General features: G+C 38.6%; 1 protein-coding gene across 1 annotated transcript in view; it reads left to right on the forward strand.

The window, feature by feature from the left end:
- Window positions 1–18,665, forward strand: part of fras1 (Fraser extracellular matrix complex subunit 1) — a 189,718-nt gene that overhangs the window by 129,333 nt on the left and 41,720 nt on the right. The window contains exons 31-42 of the mRNA XM_077522572.1: window positions 3,760–3,882; window positions 3,950–4,064; window positions 6,062–6,199; window positions 7,169–7,201; window positions 7,831–7,962; window positions 9,518–9,649; window positions 9,741–10,000; window positions 10,362–10,513; window positions 12,351–12,513; window positions 12,655–12,787; window positions 16,068–16,240; window positions 18,082–18,235. Coding sequence (XP_077378698.1) covers window positions 3,760–3,882; window positions 3,950–4,064; window positions 6,062–6,199; window positions 7,169–7,201; window positions 7,831–7,962; window positions 9,518–9,649; window positions 9,741–10,000; window positions 10,362–10,513; window positions 12,351–12,513; window positions 12,655–12,787; window positions 16,068–16,240; window positions 18,082–18,235 — 1,708 coding nt within the window. The remainder of the gene's footprint in view (window positions 1–3,759; window positions 3,883–3,949; window positions 4,065–6,061; window positions 6,200–7,168; window positions 7,202–7,830; window positions 7,963–9,517; window positions 9,650–9,740; window positions 10,001–10,361; window positions 10,514–12,350; window positions 12,514–12,654; window positions 12,788–16,067; window positions 16,241–18,081; window positions 18,236–18,665) is intronic.

An 18,665-nucleotide genomic window follows, 5' to 3' on the forward strand; every position in this document is an offset into this window, starting at 1 on the left:
GGTTGCCAACCAATCGCAGGGCACACAGAGACGAACAACCATCCACACTCACACGCACACCTAGGGACAATTTGGAGCGCCCAATTAGCCTGCCATGCATGTCTTTGGAATGTGGGAGGAGACCGGAGTACCCGGAGAAGACCCACGCGGGCACGGGGAGAACATGCAAACTCCACCCAGGAAGGTCCGAGCCTGGACTCGAACCGGAGACCTCAGAACTGGGAAGCGGACGTGCTAACCACTATCCTACCGTGCCGCCCAGCATAAATACATTAAAATAAAAAAAATAAGATACTGTCCGACTGAAGCCCAAGTCTTTGCCGATGTTCGTCGGTGTCACTCCTTTCTGTGATCTTTTAATGATGTCTAGTTTAAGTTTCCATGGTAATTGCTTTTCTTTTGGCTGGACCAACATTGATAGAAGATGTAGCTTTCTCCTTTGGGGCCATGATGTGGAAAAAAAAAAAAAAAGAGGATGAAAAAGCGAAAGATACTCCCACAAGCGCTAGCACTAGCTAAGGGCTAAATAGCGGACGAGGGGAAAACACTATAGCCAAAATGGAGGATGAGGAACCAAAATGACGGACTGTGCATAACGATTGTAAAGTCGAAATGCCTTATGTCGAGTGTGCCTTAACTCAAAGACTCCCTGTACTGTAGGCCTACTACATTTTCAGCCAGTATTTTTTGTCCATGTAATCCGAAATTCATTAAATCAGTGAACGAAGTTCGACTGTACAGTATATTACTACAGTGTTAGCTACAATGCTAGCTAGTACAGTATATTACTACAATGCTAGCTTGAAATTAGCCTGCTATAAGGGTTAGGGTGTCTACAATTGCTAAAATAAATACAATAGGTGTGTTTCATGTGACGTCACGACAAGCGCCAAACTCCAGATGGAAGTTACTTCCCCATAGGAAGGAGCTGAGAAAATGCTGAAGTTTTGTGCTGTTTATGGCTGTACCAACCAGTCCAATCGAGAAAAAAATAAAAGCCACTTTTGCGGCCTGAAAGTAATAAGCCATAAAGGTGATTAAAAAAAAAAAAAAAAATTAAAAAAAATTCTAAAAGAAGATTGCAGACCTGGATTAAAAACCGGCTGAAATCCAGAGGAGCAAAGTTGGACAACACTCGTATATGCAGTGATCACTTTGTGAAAGGTAAGGATACAGTCATGAAACTACTTACATAGCTGAATAAAACTCTCAACAGGCCAGTGTGATATTATCGGAAACACTAACCATGATTATACTATGTGGAGTTTGTTCTACAGCTTGTGTGTCCATGCTCGGTGGCTGTGTCTTTGTTTTTAGCAATGCTAGCTACGTTAGCTATCACAACGAGTGGTTCTTAAATCGAGGTCCTTCTTTCAGGAAGGCCACAACATATGTTAGACTTCTGAGAATGGTTAACCTAGCAACATGTAGAAAATAGCAGGTAAAGTTAGCAAGCTAGCTTATAGCCTGATGCCAATGTACATTTGTTTACATTTGAGTTGAAAAGAGACATTTAGTCACCCGAACAAAAACAAGACGACAGTCATTTAGTGCTTCTTTTGACCCGAGTTCGCTGACCCAACCGCACAGGAAATAGTTGTAAGCCTCCAGGCTTTTATACGCCTTCATTTGGCTATCGGTGTAGTGCGACGTCTGGAAGATGATGTCGATTGCCTCCACACCAGGCAAATCCGACACGAGATCGGAAAAATCTCTTTTCTCCTCCATATCCGACATATTTTACTATTTTTAGAGCCTGTCAGCGACCTCCACCCAATACTTTTGCATAGTTGCTCTTCATCATTTTCAATGGGAGTTCCCTACTTCCTGACCCCCAGTTGAATTTCGCGCGCCGCCGGAATCACATGATTGCAACCCACCTATCGACTCGCTATCAAGGCAAATAACTAGCTAGCAATTGGCTGACTTACGCAAGCATGCAGATGAGTTAGGTGGTGGACCATTTCTAGCCGTACCAAAACCAAGCGGATGTCCGAAAACCGGGACCAAAAACGGTTTTGGTGGAAAGAATACTGAACTGCGTGAAAACTATGGCATAAAAAAACCGCAATATTTTTGGGTGTGTTCAAATACATTATGGTTCAAAAGTGTTTGGAGAGTGAAGTGCCATTTTTCAGAGGCAATACAACGCAGACCTATCTTAGTTCTGGAGCGTATCCACACTTCAAACGGGCGCTCGGTGTATTCCTGCCAGTCTCTTCATTGTCAACACGACAAAGCAGCCAAAAAAGCTTTGCCACTCCATCCAAATCAAGCGTCTGCCAATACTGGTTTTTGGCTCCGTCTATCGCCGCAAATTGATTTTAATTACTGGCCACTGCTATTCAGACGACAAATCTCGAGCGTCTCTTTCATTTGACGCCGTCAAATTCCTGGAAGCCTCGCCTGCGCTTAAAAAGGGAAGGTGATTAAAGGTTGTTTTTTTGGGGGTTTTTTGTTTTTCTCACCGCAGGAGTCAATAAGCAGCCGTCCGTCCATCCAAAGCAATCAATTCAGCCGTTGCAAAGATGATCACGCTCGACACTGTCGGCAACAAGTTATTAAAGCGTCTTAATTGAATGCACTCGCGTGTTTCCTTTCAAAATCGTTTATTTCCTACGGCCTGCTACACTATGAAATACTCCCACTTGTCTTTCCATTCACAGAATGAATCCAAACAATTCGCCCCTTTGCAAAGATAAACATGCTCAACACTCGCAACCAATATGTATTAATGGATCTTAATTAGCTAAATGTGTAAACCTTGAGGTTCCTTTCAGAATCAGTATTTGTTTTTTCTTCTGCTTTCTATTTGTCAATTTTCATTCACTGTGGACAAAAAGCATACTTTTCTGGCAGAACAACTTTTTGTAGCCGTTGTGTGAACAAACTGTTTATTGATCTGGAAAGAACTCATTTCTATGGAGGACCAAAACTGCCAAAATTCAAAATAAATAAATGACAAAATAAATAAATTATCACATACACACAAAAAACGCCACACGTTATAAAAAAAAACAAAAAACTCTGCAAACATTAAATGTAAATTTAATTTTGCAGAGTCAGTTAACTGGTTAAATGATTTATTTATTAATAAAAATAACACGTGTTATAATCAATTAATTGTTACACAAACATTGACATCAGCATGGATGAGATGAAAATATTTTCATAATTCAATAATCGTAAATATACATTTAAAAAGATTGTGAATTGTCATAAAGTGCAATAAGTCCGGTCTTTCATAAATGTAAGAAAATAGTTGTAAATTCACGTAAACAGTAAATTTCAAATTCTATTTTGTTCATTTATGGGGGTGAAAAGTGAGATATTAAAATAATCGATTCATGGATCAGATTATTTTATTTATTTATTTATTTATTTTATTTATCTATTTTTTTTTTTAAACCCAGCCCTAGAAACGTGTAATTTTTTTGTGTGTTTTTCAAGGCTTCAATTCGGTAGAGATGTCTGCCCTCAATGGACCCACGAAAAAGTGTGATAGTTTACAAACGTGGCATTGCCAATGTGTAGGAAATATTTTTGACTGGTGAGTACGTTTGAACACACTCACAAATATGTTTGAACAATATCGCGAGTACGTTCGAACATGCGCAAAAAAAAGTGTCAAGAAGCCATGACTGAAAAGAAACGGGGATCCATCCGCTTTGGTTTGCAGGGGTCATAAAAGGGTTATTTTGTATTTTTGACGTTTTGTATCAGGATATATGTGGTCAATATTTCATTGAATTTCCTCAGGTGTCCACAGAGGGCGCCGCCGCTGCCGTCACGCAAAGCGAAGCGCAGACGTTCACCATCGGCGTCTTACCGCAAATCCCCGGATTCCCGCAACTCCACCCGGACTGCGATCTCCAAATCACGGTCAGGCCAAACGTGACTTTGCTTTTTGTTCTTCAAATGTCATTCAAATGTGTGTGATTGTAAACAGGCTCTCGAGGATCGCGTGACGGAGATAACGGCCGCCGCTCTTTCCTTCACGGACTCCGAGACGCCGAGTGATCGTCTCGTCTACAACATCACCAAACCGCTTCCGGCCGGACAAGGTCTTGCCACTCAAACACTCACGCATAGTAGAGTTATATAGTTGGGGAATTTTTATTTCTCTTACCAAGGTTATTAAGGCCCGAGCAGCGACCTACAAAAAACTCTCTTGGACCCATATGTTAAAATAAACAGGAAGTGAGCGCCGCATTTTTGAATGTCCGATTTTTCCACATTTACAGGCGGCATACTTTGGCCCACTTCTCCGACACGTTTCATCTAATTACAAAAAATACCAATCAGGGAAACTCATTGCCTAAAAATAAAAAAAGACGCTGATTTTTGAGGATCTTAAAGGGATACTTCACTTATTTAGCCCATTATGGCAATAAAAAGTTAATATTTTGTCTATAATTAATTTGCTGCTTTCATTATTTTTTACATACAATTAGTACCTTTAAAAACACATTGACATCACAAGGGCTCAGATAACCAATCACAGCTCAGCTTGTGAATGTCACATGACCAAACCTAGAAAACAGGTGAGCTGTGATTGGTTACCTGAGCCCTTGTGATGTCATTTTCAGTCGACAGCAAGTTGTAAAGTGTGTTTTAAAAGGTACTAATTGTACGTGAAAAATAATCAAAATATCACATTTATTATAGGCAAAATATTAATGTTTGACTGCCAAAAATGGCTAAAATCAGTAAAGTATCCCTTTAACATTCACCAAAACTTATTGAGCTTAACCCACTCAGCACACCTGACAAAAAGATTCCATATGTAAATGTTTATTATGCCATTTTCAAAGAAATTCTGCTTTCAATGTGCCAGTACCCCAACGTGTAAGTACCCCAAAGCGGTCCGGGCTGCAAGGGCCCTTTATGGCTGCTCGCAGCTCTAGTTATAACTTTGGAATTTTTCATTTTAGCTGGTTTTGATTTCGTTTTGAGTTCTGTTTTTTCAATTAAGTTAGTTTTAATTAGTTTTCAGGGTGGTTCTGTTAGTTTTTATTAATTTTAGTTATTGAATAAATTAGTTGTTTTATTTTCGTTTTAGTTTCAGTATTAGTTTTTTTTTTTTTTAAATGTATATTACTCGTGCATAATGTTTAAAAAACATCATGGGATGGGAGCGACGTCATCTAATGGTGCTTTTCCACTGGGTGCTGTGAGATGACGTCCATTCTGTGTCACACACTCTTCGTCATGGTTTGGGTTGTTTTGGTTCGTTTTTTGTCTTTGCTTTTGTCAGGGTTCTATGTTTGAGTGGGTTTTGTTTGGGTTTGTCATTATGTTCCTTTAAGCTTCTGTTATGATCTATTATTATATTCTGATTTCCTTGTGTGTCCCCCATTGTCAAGTATTGTCCTGCCCACCTGTGTTTGCCTGACTTCCTCATGTGTCAACCAATCAGCATCCTCTGCCACTTGTGTCTTGCCCAGCTGTGTCTCGTTGTGTCAATTAGTGTGTGTGTTTGTATTTAGTCTCTTGTCTCCCCTCTGTTTGTGTAGATTCATTGTGGTTTCCTCCTGTCATGTTGCCCGTGTTTGCCTTGGAAGTTGCCCCATGTTTTGCCTTGCTTGTTTGTTTGTTTGTTTTTTGTATGTTTTGTTTGTTAGCCAGATCCTTGTTTATCTCCTTGTTTTTGTTGAATTAAATCCCTTTATTTGACTACACCTCTGCCTCCACGCCCTGCTTCCCTGCACCTGGGTCCTCCTCACCTAAAACTTAACTTTCAAACATCCTTTTTCCAGTTAATATCAAAATAAATCTACTTCAAATCACATTTAAAATCATCCCCAAAGCTAATTGCCAAAGACTAAAACGAAGGACATTTTTTGCTATAATTAGCTTTCTAAACACAAAATAGTTTTAGTTTTCGTTTTTGAAAAAGCATTTTGTTTACATTTTATTTCATTAATGAAATTGTTTTTAGAATTTTAGTTTTAGGTTTTTCATTAGTTTTAGTTAACTAAAAATAACCTTGTCCCTTACACATATTTCCATCATAATCTCTTTTCTTTTTTTCTTTTTTTTCTCCCACTTTGTTGTTCAGGCGCCATCGAACATCGCGACAGGCCGTACACGGCGGTCAAACATTTCACGCAGGCAGACGTGGACAACGGCAAGATCGTCTACAGGCCCCCTCGGGCCCCCTCACACCTGCAAGAGCTCTACCAGTACTCCTTCATTGGTAAATAGTTTCATACTTGAAAAAATATTACAAATCAGGAGTCAGTATGATGCAGTTGAAGCACTACATTTAAAAAATAAATTAAAATTTTTGCTAATTTTTTTTAATGCAGCTCTTGTATTTGATCACATTCTATCATGTGGGTGTTAAATAGCCTGATTAATATTCATTTCCATCCCCGCAGTGGTTTTGTGGAATATTCGCTGGCAAAGGTTCCGCGTGTTAATCGGCTTTTTTGATTAGCCTTTTATCTCCCTCTTGCTGTGTGACATGAATGCTTCTGAAATGCTAATGCTAGGCTAGCAAGGTGGGCTACAATGCAAGTCAAAATGTTAATTAATAATATCTCAGTGCAAAAAAAAAACAAAAAACGCTCCAAATGAGGGTTTGCCTCAGGGTTATTATAGTTAGTATATTAATGCTTAGTTTTAGTTAGTTTTAGTATTAGTTTTAGTTTTGAAAAATGTGTGTTCCTTTGCGCAATATTTAAAAAAAAAAAAAAAAAAAAACAGCATGGGAGCGACGTCATCTGAAGGTGCTTCTCTTTTGGCTGCTGCTAGATGACGTCACTTCTGTGCGACACTTTCAAACGTCCCCACTCCGGTTCATATCGAAATAAGTCTACTTCAAATCACATTTAAAATCATCCCCAAAGGCTCATGCATTAAATTAATTACCAAAGACTAAAAAGAACGAATTTTTTGCTGTAGTTAGTTTTTGTTAGTTTTGTTTCATTTTTTTTAAAAAAGCATTTCCATTTTTATTTTATTTTGTTAACGAAATTGTTTGCTGAATTTTAGATTAGGTTTTTTCATTAGTTTTAATTAACTAAAATAACTTTGGTTTGCATATATGGCACATTTAGATAAATTAAATTTTTATTTTTTTTTGTCATCACAAATGAGTGGCGATATATATATATATGTTTTTTGTCGACTTTAATGTTAACAGCTGTGTGATTTCCCGCAGGCTTGCCTGAATCGTTGAGCATCTACTTCACAGGTAAATCCAAAAGAGCGCCACCTGCTGTTTGCCTTCCTATTTGTTGTTTCTTCCTTTCGTGCAATTTTCATCTTTACGAGTTTGTACCACTCATCGGCTCGTCCGTCATCTCGGCTGCTTTCGTGCGTTTTTTTTCCCCGCTCAGAATTTTCTCATTTGACCCATTTTGACATTTTTTTTTCTATCTCTTATCTCGCCTTCACCTCAGGGCTTCTTTTCTGAAGGGTTACATATGAAGAAATCACAAATTGGTGGGCATTTTCTGTATTTTTATATTTATTTATTTATGTCTTTATTTATTGCTTTAATTATTTATTTATTAATTTATTATTTTTAGATATTTTCAACCCCCAAATCCAGTTTCACCTAGCAACCTAGAATTTGTAGGTGTGTCCACACAAAGGAAATCCACCATTTTGGTTTGAAGCAGCCATTTTGGGCGAACTTTTCGGCCATTTCCAGTGATTTTTCCAAAAGCGAGATGTTGCTTGATCGCGATGAAATTCAAAGCGCGTATCACAGACAGATGGATAAGCCTAAATTATGAATAATTGTAGTTTTTGTCATTGAAAGTGACACAATGCTCAATGAAGTTTGACCATACATGTTTTTTGCGTGTGCGTGTCAAGTGTCGGATGGCGAGCACACCACACCCGAGTTGGACTTTGCCATCCTGCTGCTGTCCAACCACCAGCAACCGCCGATCTTCCAGGTTCTGGACCCCGTCCTGGAAGTCGGCATGGGCGGGCAGGCCACCGTGGGTAAGACACAACAATACACAAAAGCAAATCTCTCCCTTTTCCTGGCTCATATTCAGCTGCCCCATCCACAAAAAGCCCAAAATTAACATTACATTAAACATGAATTAACAATGAAATTAAAAAGTAAATATGAAATTAATGTGAACAATGAATACAGTTCAATTACCGGGTACATATAAACTAGGCATGTAACGATATTCTAACATCACAATACAATATTATCACGATATGAAGGTCGCGATCCGATAATTATCACGATATTTGTAGGGAGGTTGGCGATTAAAAAATAAAATAAAAAATAGTCACAATATTGTAAAAAAATGAGCTCATACTAAAAAAACACAATATTGTGCTTTTGTACAATACAGCAATGGAAAATATTAGCAAATTATTAAAAACATAAATATAGTACCTACATATTGAGGCACTTTCTAATGCAAGCACACATTCAATTCCTCCACATATCGACTCGGTTCACATGCATGTTACGTTCCACTTCATGTGACCACTAATGTTGATTTTAAACATAGAAGGGCCAAAACATGGCTTGTGAAAATTAAACTGCACTAAACAAAGTAGCCACCAACTGCTACAACTGCACAATTGGAAATAAACCCAACTTTTTTAACACGTGCTGCTTTTAATATTGTGACATGACGACGACGATATATTGTGGCAGTTTTAATATTAATTCATGATATCACGATATTGCCAATATCGTTACATCCCTAATATAAACATGAATGAAAATGTTAATTTAATATTGATGAAAAACAAAATAATTAACAATTACACTTCAAATCCAACATTAAAGTAAACAATTTAATTCAGAAAAATAGTTAAAAGTAACATGAAAAATAAGTAAAACATTTAATTAAATAAAAATAATGACTCTTACTTAAAAAAATAAATGAAAAAAAACAAATTAATTAAACAATAAATTAAGTCAAACTGGTAAGTATTAAATAAAAAATAATTATTACATTAAACATAAATTAAATGGAAGGATTACTTACAATCATAAAATAAAAAAAATAAAAAATTAAACAAATGACAGTAAAGTAAAAAAAAATTAAATGAAAAATTAAATGAATGTAAGAAATAAAAATGTATGAAATTTAATTTAAAAAATAAATGAAAATTGAAAAATTTAACAATTACATTAACAAAATACATTAATAATTAAAACATAATTAAATGAAAAAAATACTTTAAAAAATACATAAAATAAATTAAATGTTTCATTAAAGTACACAGTAAATGCAAAATTGGATTAAAAATTAAATGCAAAATTTTGAATAGACAATTGCAAAAATGTGTTCAATTAATTGATTATATGATTTTAAAATAAAATGTACAATGTTTTTATGCGTGTTTTTGTTTGCTTTGACTTCTGGTTTAATGTATTCATCATTTTGAAAGCTGTTTTCATCAGCGTGGATTTATTTATATGAAGAACCTTGACAGTCAAAAACAATGACTGCATCGTTCCATTGGCACTTTTTTTTCCCAACTCTTGCCATTCATTCCATGTTCATGTTTGTGGTGGTTGCAGGCGGTCAGCAGCTGGCGGTGAGCGACGCCGACACGTCCCCCGACGAGCTGGAGTTCGAGCTGGTGGAGGCTCCGGTCCACGGGGAGCTGCTGAAAAGCCGCGCCGAGGGCGCCCACGTCACCATGAAGAACGGTGAGACAGAGCGGCGCGCGAGCACACCATCGCAAAGAGTCATACTCGCGCACTCCATAAAAAAAGGATTTTGCCTCGTCCCCTCGGCCAGGCGACATCTTCACCTTTGCCGACGTGACCCGCAACTCGCTGCTTTACCGCCACGCCGGCCTCTCCCGCCACGACGACGCCTTCACCGTCTCGGTCAGCGACGGCATCGCCATGGCGACCGTCGCCGTGCAGGTGGTGGTGCTGGGCGGTGGCGGCGGCGCCGGTGGACACGGGCCCCAGCAAGACCCCGACGCTGCGCTTTCCCTGGAGGTGGGCAAGAGGAGCAGCACCGTCATCAGACGCTCACATCTGGCCTACACCGTAAGCTTCATATTATATTATCCTATATTTATCTTATATTGTGTTGTGTTATATTTTTATTGTATTGTTATATTATATCATATCATATCATATCATATATAATACATATATATATACTATATGTCATATCATATCATGTATATATTATATATCATATATCGTATATGTAATATGTCGTATATGTCGTATGATATGTCATATATTGTATCATGTCATATATCATATATGTCATATATCATATCATTATATGATATGTCATATATCATATGTCATATATATCATATATCATATGTCATATTTTATATTATTTCATATGATATATCGTATTGTATATTATTTGCATGTCATTTCCATGTGCTAGGACGATTCATCGCCGGACGAGCAGATCCGCATCCAGTTGGTGTCGGTGCCGATGTACGGCATCTTGACCAGGACTGAGGACCAGCGAGAGCCGCAGGAACTGAGGGAATACTCAACTTTCTCCATGGACGACATCAATCGCGGAACCATCAGGTCGGCGCCAAAACAATGAGTAGTAGCACGATACCCAGCGGAAGACTAAATTCACTCCGATTATGATGCAATTTGATGCGATGCACTTGAATTGTCATACGTTTCAACACGATGCACTCCTCATTACACTCAAAGTACGTTACGCCAAAATTCATTCAAATTACGATAAGATATACTCCAATTATGGGATGCTGAAATTTACTCCAGTTACAATATGATGCGATTCACAACAGTTACAATCCATTTACGATAAATATGATCCTCTTCAGTCAGAAAGCAAAATGATTCGAGACAATAGCGATATGCTACGATTCACTCCAGTTCCAATGCGAAATGACTCACTCCATTGACGAATTGATACGATTCTCTCAAATTCCTGTCCGATATGATTCACTTCAAAACACGTTACGATTCGCAACACTCAGTTACAGTTCGATTGATTGACTTCTGATAGGAAATAATTAAATTGTGTTAGAGTGGAATTCTTTACACTTGCGATACGGTACGATACAATTTGCTACAATCTGAAACAATTTGCTTCACTTTAATTCCATTAATGATGAGATACGATTCACTTCATTTACACTTACAATTCAACAAGTGCAATATGGCCTGATTTCACTTTTATGATACAACGCAAGATTATTCACTCACCGATTACGGTACGATAAAATTCACGTCACTTACAATGCGATGAGATTGACACTTACGCAAAGCAATTTATTTGACTTACCCAGTTATGATACAATGTGGTTTGCTTTAAATCTACAATTCTGAAATGATCATGCGATTCACTTCCTCAGGTCCTCGTGACACAATGTCAACATCGATTGCACCAGTTTGGATGCCTGCCTGGCTAAGAAAAACAAGAGTAGCTAATTGTTCTTTGAGGATTAACGTTGGATTAGACACGATGGCACCAGTATGGATTTCATGCACTTCTTGCTTTGCAGGGATTAAAGTGTTGTGTCCTTGTTAATCCGCAATTAATTAGACTGCAGCCATAAACATCGAAACACTACAAAGAGCCAGTGAACAGGTCGATCCGTTCATGAATTTTATCCTTATTTATTTGTATTTTTTTGCAGCGCGTCCGTTAAATGCTCATCCGCATCGACGTGTGCTCATTTCGTATTTGTCGGACCGTCCATCGCATTCGACTACTAGCTGAAAGTGCATCAGCGAGTGTGGCTCTCCTTTCCTACATGCAAGGGCATTGCATTTTATCGTATTTTTACTCAAATGGCCTCATCTCAAAAATTAGTCCGTAACTCCAATTTTGGCTTGCGACAAAAGCAATGACTCGATTCTAACTCGAAAGTCAAGAAATCGCAAGAACACGATTCTATGCAATGATGAGACAATTCGTCTTAATTACAATACGATTGCGATGTGATGCAACGTGATTCATTCAATTTACAATATGATACGATTCACTCATATTACAAAAATGCTTTACTACAATTAAGATGACACAATATACGATTCGCTTCGCTACAATTAAGATAAACTACGATTCTCTGTAGTTACGATACAATTCACTCAAAATTCAATACGGTTCACTACACGTTATGCAGTCACTCCAGTTACGATCTGATATAATAAAAACAGTTAAGATGCCAGAATGAATATGATTCACGCCAATTCCAATACGATGCAATTCTAATACCTTGAGTCTGTAATACCAAAACAAATTACACATCGCAACCACTCTTAATGCCGTTTAAAGTGACTCGATGGCACACTAAAATCGCAATGCAGTTTGCCGAATCAGGCTGTCGAAATTTACACAATTGCGCTAAGAATGTCAATGACGTTTATTCCATCGTTTTCCCAGATACATCACTTCATTGGAGACGGGCAACCAACCCGTCACGGACATCTTCCACTTTGTCGTCTACGACAGCGACAACAATCGTCTTGACAACCAGATGTGCACCATCACCATCATTTCCAATGCCAGGCAGCCGCCTGCCGTCACCGTGCGCAGCGGAATCAAGGCTAGCGTGCACCTTTCAAATCGTTTTTTTTAAATTATTATAATTTTCATTACTTGAAATGTTTGTTGTCTGGTGTATTTATTTTATTTTATCGAAAACTATGACAAATTGTAACAATTTCTTTTGTTTTTGTGGTGTTAGGTCCAGGAGGGCGGTCGTGTGCCGCTGTCGACCAATCACATCATCGTATCCGACCTGGACACGCCTGGGAAGAACCTTCTGGTTTGGCTCGTCAGCCCCCCCAAGTACGGCTTCATCGAAAACACCAAGCAAGGTAAGATCTTGATCTCGGTGCAACCGTCATGACGACGTTATGAATACGATTCACTGGAATTCCGATCCAATAGTGAATCCTCCGCCTCCCTTTCAGTGGCTGTCATCTGTCATGGCGACATGATAAGGTGCACTTGCTCAATTTCCCCTGAATGCTTTTCCATCATCTAGAAAAAAATGATGTCGGAGAAAATATGTGACATTAGTTTAAATGTGAAACAGTCACTGGGGAAAGATTGCATTACTGAACGTGGAATATATCAAAGGACAGGCTGGAAGTCAAATGAAAATATTATAGAAATGACACTGAAGTGAGGTCAATTTTGATGACTGGACATAAAAGATGTTTTGGGGGGAAAGTCAGCACGTGCAACTTAACAACATGAAACTTGGTCGACATGTCTATCATGGGTAGACCCACAAAAATGTCTCAAGAAGCCGTGCCTGAAATGAAACAGGAACTCTTCCACCATTTTGCCTTGAAGTAGTGCTATCACTATCGAAGTTTTTTTTTTAGAATTGATTATTCTATCGATCATTCAATCGATTAATCTGATTCATTTAAATTTTGCATTTAAGTGTATTAGAAAAGCATTTTTTCCCTGATTACGGTTTATTAAAAAGTGATTGGTGTTTATTTTGTACTTCGTATTCGTATAGTGATTTAAAAAAAAAAAGAAGGGGGGATTGACGTTATACTATGTTACTGGTTCGGTCATTGTTTTCCAAAGTAAAACATGTTTGCAAATGTATTATTTTGATTAAAAACAGAAAATAATCGGTCTTCTTTCACGAAGGACTACGAAAATCAGTGAACAATTACTGTTGATATGCTGAAATCAGAGGATTGGGACAATTGTAAATTTAAAAAAATGCCTCCAAATAATTATTCGATTATTATAATAGTTGTCAATTAATTTAATAATTGATTAATTTTGACAGCTCTACTTTGAAGTGGCAATTTTAGGTTGAGTTTGGAAATTGTCAGAGGTCGCTGAAAATTTTTGAAAATTCAGCCCCAATCAATTAATCAAACTTTATTGATATAGCACCTTTCATACATTCAAATGCAACTCAAAGTGCTGAACAATTAAAACATCCATAATACAATAAAAAAGAAAAAGCCACCCCTCCCTCCATGTCCCCATGATCGTATCCACAGACACACACGCAAACCACAACATGGCGGGGCACAGAAGAACCCTGTGAGGAAAAGCACCCAGGAGGAGTTCATCCAATGTCAGTTTCAGTTAACAACATTAAATTGATTAGACATTTCTATCATGAGTAGACCCAAAAAAAGTCTCATTGTCTGAAAAAAAACAAACAAAAAAAGAGGTAGTCATCTATTTTATTTTGAAGTAGCCATTTTCTGGTCAATATGTTTATTTTAAGGGGTTATTTCAATGCTTTGAAATATTAGCCCTCAAAACTAATTTCACATAGCAACATACAATTTTGTGGGTTTGTTCATCATAAGTAGAAGCACAAAAAATATTTCGATAAGCCATGCCTGAAAAGACACGAGAAATATGCTATTTTACTTTGAAGCGGCGGTTTTGTGCCGAGTTTGGTCATTTCCATGAATCGTTGAGATGTTATGAAACTTCAGCGCCCATAACCAGTTTGACTTTAGTGAGATGAAATTTGGTAGACATGTTTATCATGATTACATCCACAAATAAGTCTCAAGCAACCGTTCACAAAAAGACGTCCAAAGTCTGACGTTTGAGTTTGAAGCAGGAGAATTAGAGTTTTCAAGCATCATGTTTAGGCAGAGCATGGCAGTAAAATGTGTTCACCTTCCTGACAAAGACCTTCGAACCCCCAGCATGTCAATGCTCCCAACTCCCACCCACCTTTGTTGACTTCCCTGAACGCCACAGTGGTCCTGATTGAGATTCCAGTCAGCTGCTTCTTCTTCGGATAAGAGACTCAACTCCTCTCGCTCACCTTCTCAGAGTCAAATGATGATGAAAGCGCAACGTGACGCGTTGCCGTTGAACGTCACCCGGTGTCAAAAGAAGACACTGACACCTTGCCCGTGTCTGTTTTCCCGCCAAGTGATGCATGAAGGCCGCCATCATTCCGGCTGTCAGATGCCGTAACAGATTCCGGCGCCGGAGTATGTGATAAATGCTCACTTATTTGGCAGTCTTGTCCCTCCGACAGAGGCATAAGCTAACCTGCTTACATACTGTATATATAAATAGATAGATAGATGGATAGAGAGAGGGATGGAGAGAAGGAGGAATGGATGGAGAGGGAGAGATGGATGGATGGATGGATGGAAGGCTAGAGAGATGGATGGATGATAGAGAGAGGGATGATGGATGGATGGCTAGAGAGATGGATGGATGGATGTCGAGAGAGGGTTGATGATGATAGAGAAATGGATGGATAGAGAGAGATGGATGGATGGATGGATGGATGGATGGATGGATGGAGAGAGAGAGATGGATGGATGGATGGATGGATGGATGGATGGATAAAGAGATGGATGGATGGATGGATTGAGAGAGAGGGATGGATGGATGGATGGATGGATGGAGAGATGTATGTATGGATGATAGAGATATGGATGTATGTATGGAGAGATGTATGTATGTATGATGGATGATAGAGAGATGGATGGATGATAGAGATATGGATGGATGGATGGATGGATGGGTGGATGGTTGATAGAGAGATGGATGGATGGATAGATGATAGAGAGATGATGGATGATAGAGAGATGATGGATGGATGGATGGATGGATGGATGGATGGATGGATAGAGAGATGATGGATGGATAGATAGAGAGATGGATGGATGGATGGATAGAGAGATGGATGGATGGAGAGAGAGAGAAAGAGAAAGAGAGAGATATAGATAGATAGATAGATAGATAGATAGATAGATAGATTTTCTACTTTTCAGATGCAGGAGAGTGGGCCGACGTGGCAGCACTATCCACATTTTGTGTTAGCCATAACTTTGGCCTTTCTAATAGAAACTCCTCCCGTCACTTCAACAAAGTTCTTCTGCCCCAACATTTTTCCAAAGCACTACTTTTTTATTAGATTGGGCTCTTAGCATACTTTAGATGTAATAGTGAATAGGTGAGAGCTTTATCAAATACAAGTACGTAAAAGGAAAAAAAAATGCTAAAATAGGTAAATTTGTGAGTAGGTGATCACAAAGAGGCGGAGCAACACTTTACTCATTAAAATAATCACATAAACAGATATGTTTTATTTTATTTTTAAACGCTTCCCTTGCGTGCAATTTTTCTGAGCAGGCGGGTCGGTGGGAGTCACACCCGACACGCCCTTCTCGGTGGAGGACCTGACGTTGGACCAAATCTTCTACGTGCATCGCGCCGGCCAGCCTGCGCGGCAGGACAACTTCAGCTTCTACGTCAGCGACGGCCACAGCCAGACGGAGGCCTTCCACGTCAACGTCGACATCCAGGTGACGCGCGGGGACACTCAAGTTCAATCTCGAGTCTCGACTTACATTTGGATTGTTTGGAATGCACAAGTTATGTAAATATCACCAAAAAAGTTTATTGCATCTTCAAAATGGTGAATCTATTCACCGATTGATTGTCAAATGGGATAATGTCAATGTGTTTAATCCAAATCAGGGTTATTCTAGTTTTGGAATTTTCATTTTAGTTATTTTTTATTTTGTTTCATAAATTTAGTTAGTTTTAATTAGTTTTGAGGGCAATTCTGGTAGTTTTTATTAGATTAGTTTAGTTTAAAAATGTGTAGTTTTAGTTTAGTTAGTTTCAGTATTAGTTTTTGTGTTTTAAGTATTATTTTTTAAGTATTTTAAGTGTTATTTGTGTGCAATATTTAATAAACACCATGGTAAAATGAAAAAAGTAACGCATTTCTTACCTAGCGTTGCATTTCGGCTGAGTTAAATGAAAAAAAAGTAGGCGAAAAAAGTCAAGCATGCAAAATTTATTGCCTAGCAATGACATCATCATCTTAAGGTGTTTTTCTTGGCAGCTGCCTGATGTCATCACTTCTGCGTGACACACTTTCAAACGTCCTTATTCCGGTTAATATTGAAAAATAAATATACTTAAAACCACATTTAAAATAAACCCCAAATGCTCATGTCTTGAAAATGAAGGACATTTTCGCTATAATTATAGTTTTGCAAATGTAGAATGTAGTTTGATAGTTTTCATGAACTAATATAACCTTGATCCAGATCTGAACCAGATTAACTCCAGCAGTCATTTTCACAGAAGCAATCCCATTCACTCCCGGCTGTTTTACTAGAATTTGACTGATTTTGCACGGCCCACAGAATATCGTGTTCTATTGCTATAAATACATGGAACCTACCAAAAGAAAGATTAAAGTCTCTTCTTTTATCAGGAAAAAAAATATTTCTACCTGTTTCCGTTTTGCAGCAATTACCATTAGAATATAGCTAGGTTTCGTCAATATTCACAAATCTATTTAGAATTGTGAGTAATTGAGCTTTTTTTCAACATGGCCCTGGTTGATCTCATATACTCTGATGCCACCTGCTGGCCCGTTTGTGTAATAACTACCATTTCATCAACCGTTGATATGCTGCATCAAAGCCTTCTGTATGCTCCAGCATAAAAAACAAAACAAAACAAAACACTAAAAAAAACGTATAAATACGTCTTTGGGACACTTAAAACATTTAAAATAGAACATATTTATACGTTTTTGGGAGCAAATGAGTTAAACATCTGGTAGCAATGTAAATGTAACATGTCAAACCACAATGTAACCCATTTATAAAACAAAGTTGCCCCTTTTTAGAGATCATTTTAAGAGCCACAGAATATTACGTCCTGTGACAATAGAAGCACAGAACCCATTCAAAAGTATTTTTTTTTTTCCAAGTGGGTGACGTTTTTGGCACCTTTCTGACACTTTGATGAAGAATCTGTCGAAGGCGATCACGCCTTTCTGGCTCCGTTCTGTTGCCTGGCAGCCCCAAATGAAGGGAGATGGTCTGCACTCATCGATTCCGAGCGGTGACAAATGTTGAAGTCTTGGCGGAGGTCGCCTTCATTCATTCATGTCGTCAAGCGTGACCTTCCCCAGCTAACGTGCGAGTGATCACCACCTGTCGGCCCCGCTGATGAACGCCGCGTCCGAGCCGTCCGGATGAATTAATGTGCTCTTCTCTCTCTCTCTCTCTCTCTCTCTCTCTCTCTCTCTCTCTCTCTCTCTCTCTCTCTCTCTCTCTCTCTCTCTCTCTCTCTCTCTCTCTCTCTCTCACTCTCGCCCGCTGGCTTGCTGGCTGGACAGGGCAAGTGGCAGAGTGAGCCTCTGGTGTCGGTCAGCAGCATCCACGTGGAGGAGAACTCCGGCGTGGTGGTCACCAACGTGTCCCTCAGCGTGCTGGACCAGGACACGCCGGAGAACGAGATTGTGTTCACTGTTGTGAGGACGCCGTCCTACGGTCAGCACCCAAAAACACGTTGCATGGAGAAAATGCCGATGATAGTTGGAATTGGGTTGTTTTGTCCAATACGGACGGGTTTGAAAATGTAGCCGCTGAAGCTCATTCTGGGAATGCTGAAGCGTTCCCGCATATGTTATTGTGATTTTTTTTTTGTGGGAAGGCTGAAGCATTCCAGCATATGTTCTTGTGATTTTTATTCTCCACACTTTTTTGCCACGTAACTACTCCCACATAATATTTCCAATTTATATTTTTCAAATTTCAACTAGCTTCAAAAATTCATGCCTCCCGGGGTATATATCGTGTGATTCCACATTACTTACAGTATTTGCACAATTTAACTTGTAATATCAACTTTTCCCCATTAATTTTCAATGGGACAGATGTTGAACTTTTTCTAAGTATCACTTTCCACACCCACTTCCAT

Source organism: Festucalex cinctus, chromosome 5 (assembly GCF_051991245.1).
Source record: "Festucalex cinctus isolate MCC-2025b chromosome 5, RoL_Fcin_1.0, whole genome shotgun sequence".
NCBI lineage: Eukaryota > Metazoa > Chordata > Actinopteri > Syngnathiformes > Syngnathidae > Festucalex > Festucalex cinctus.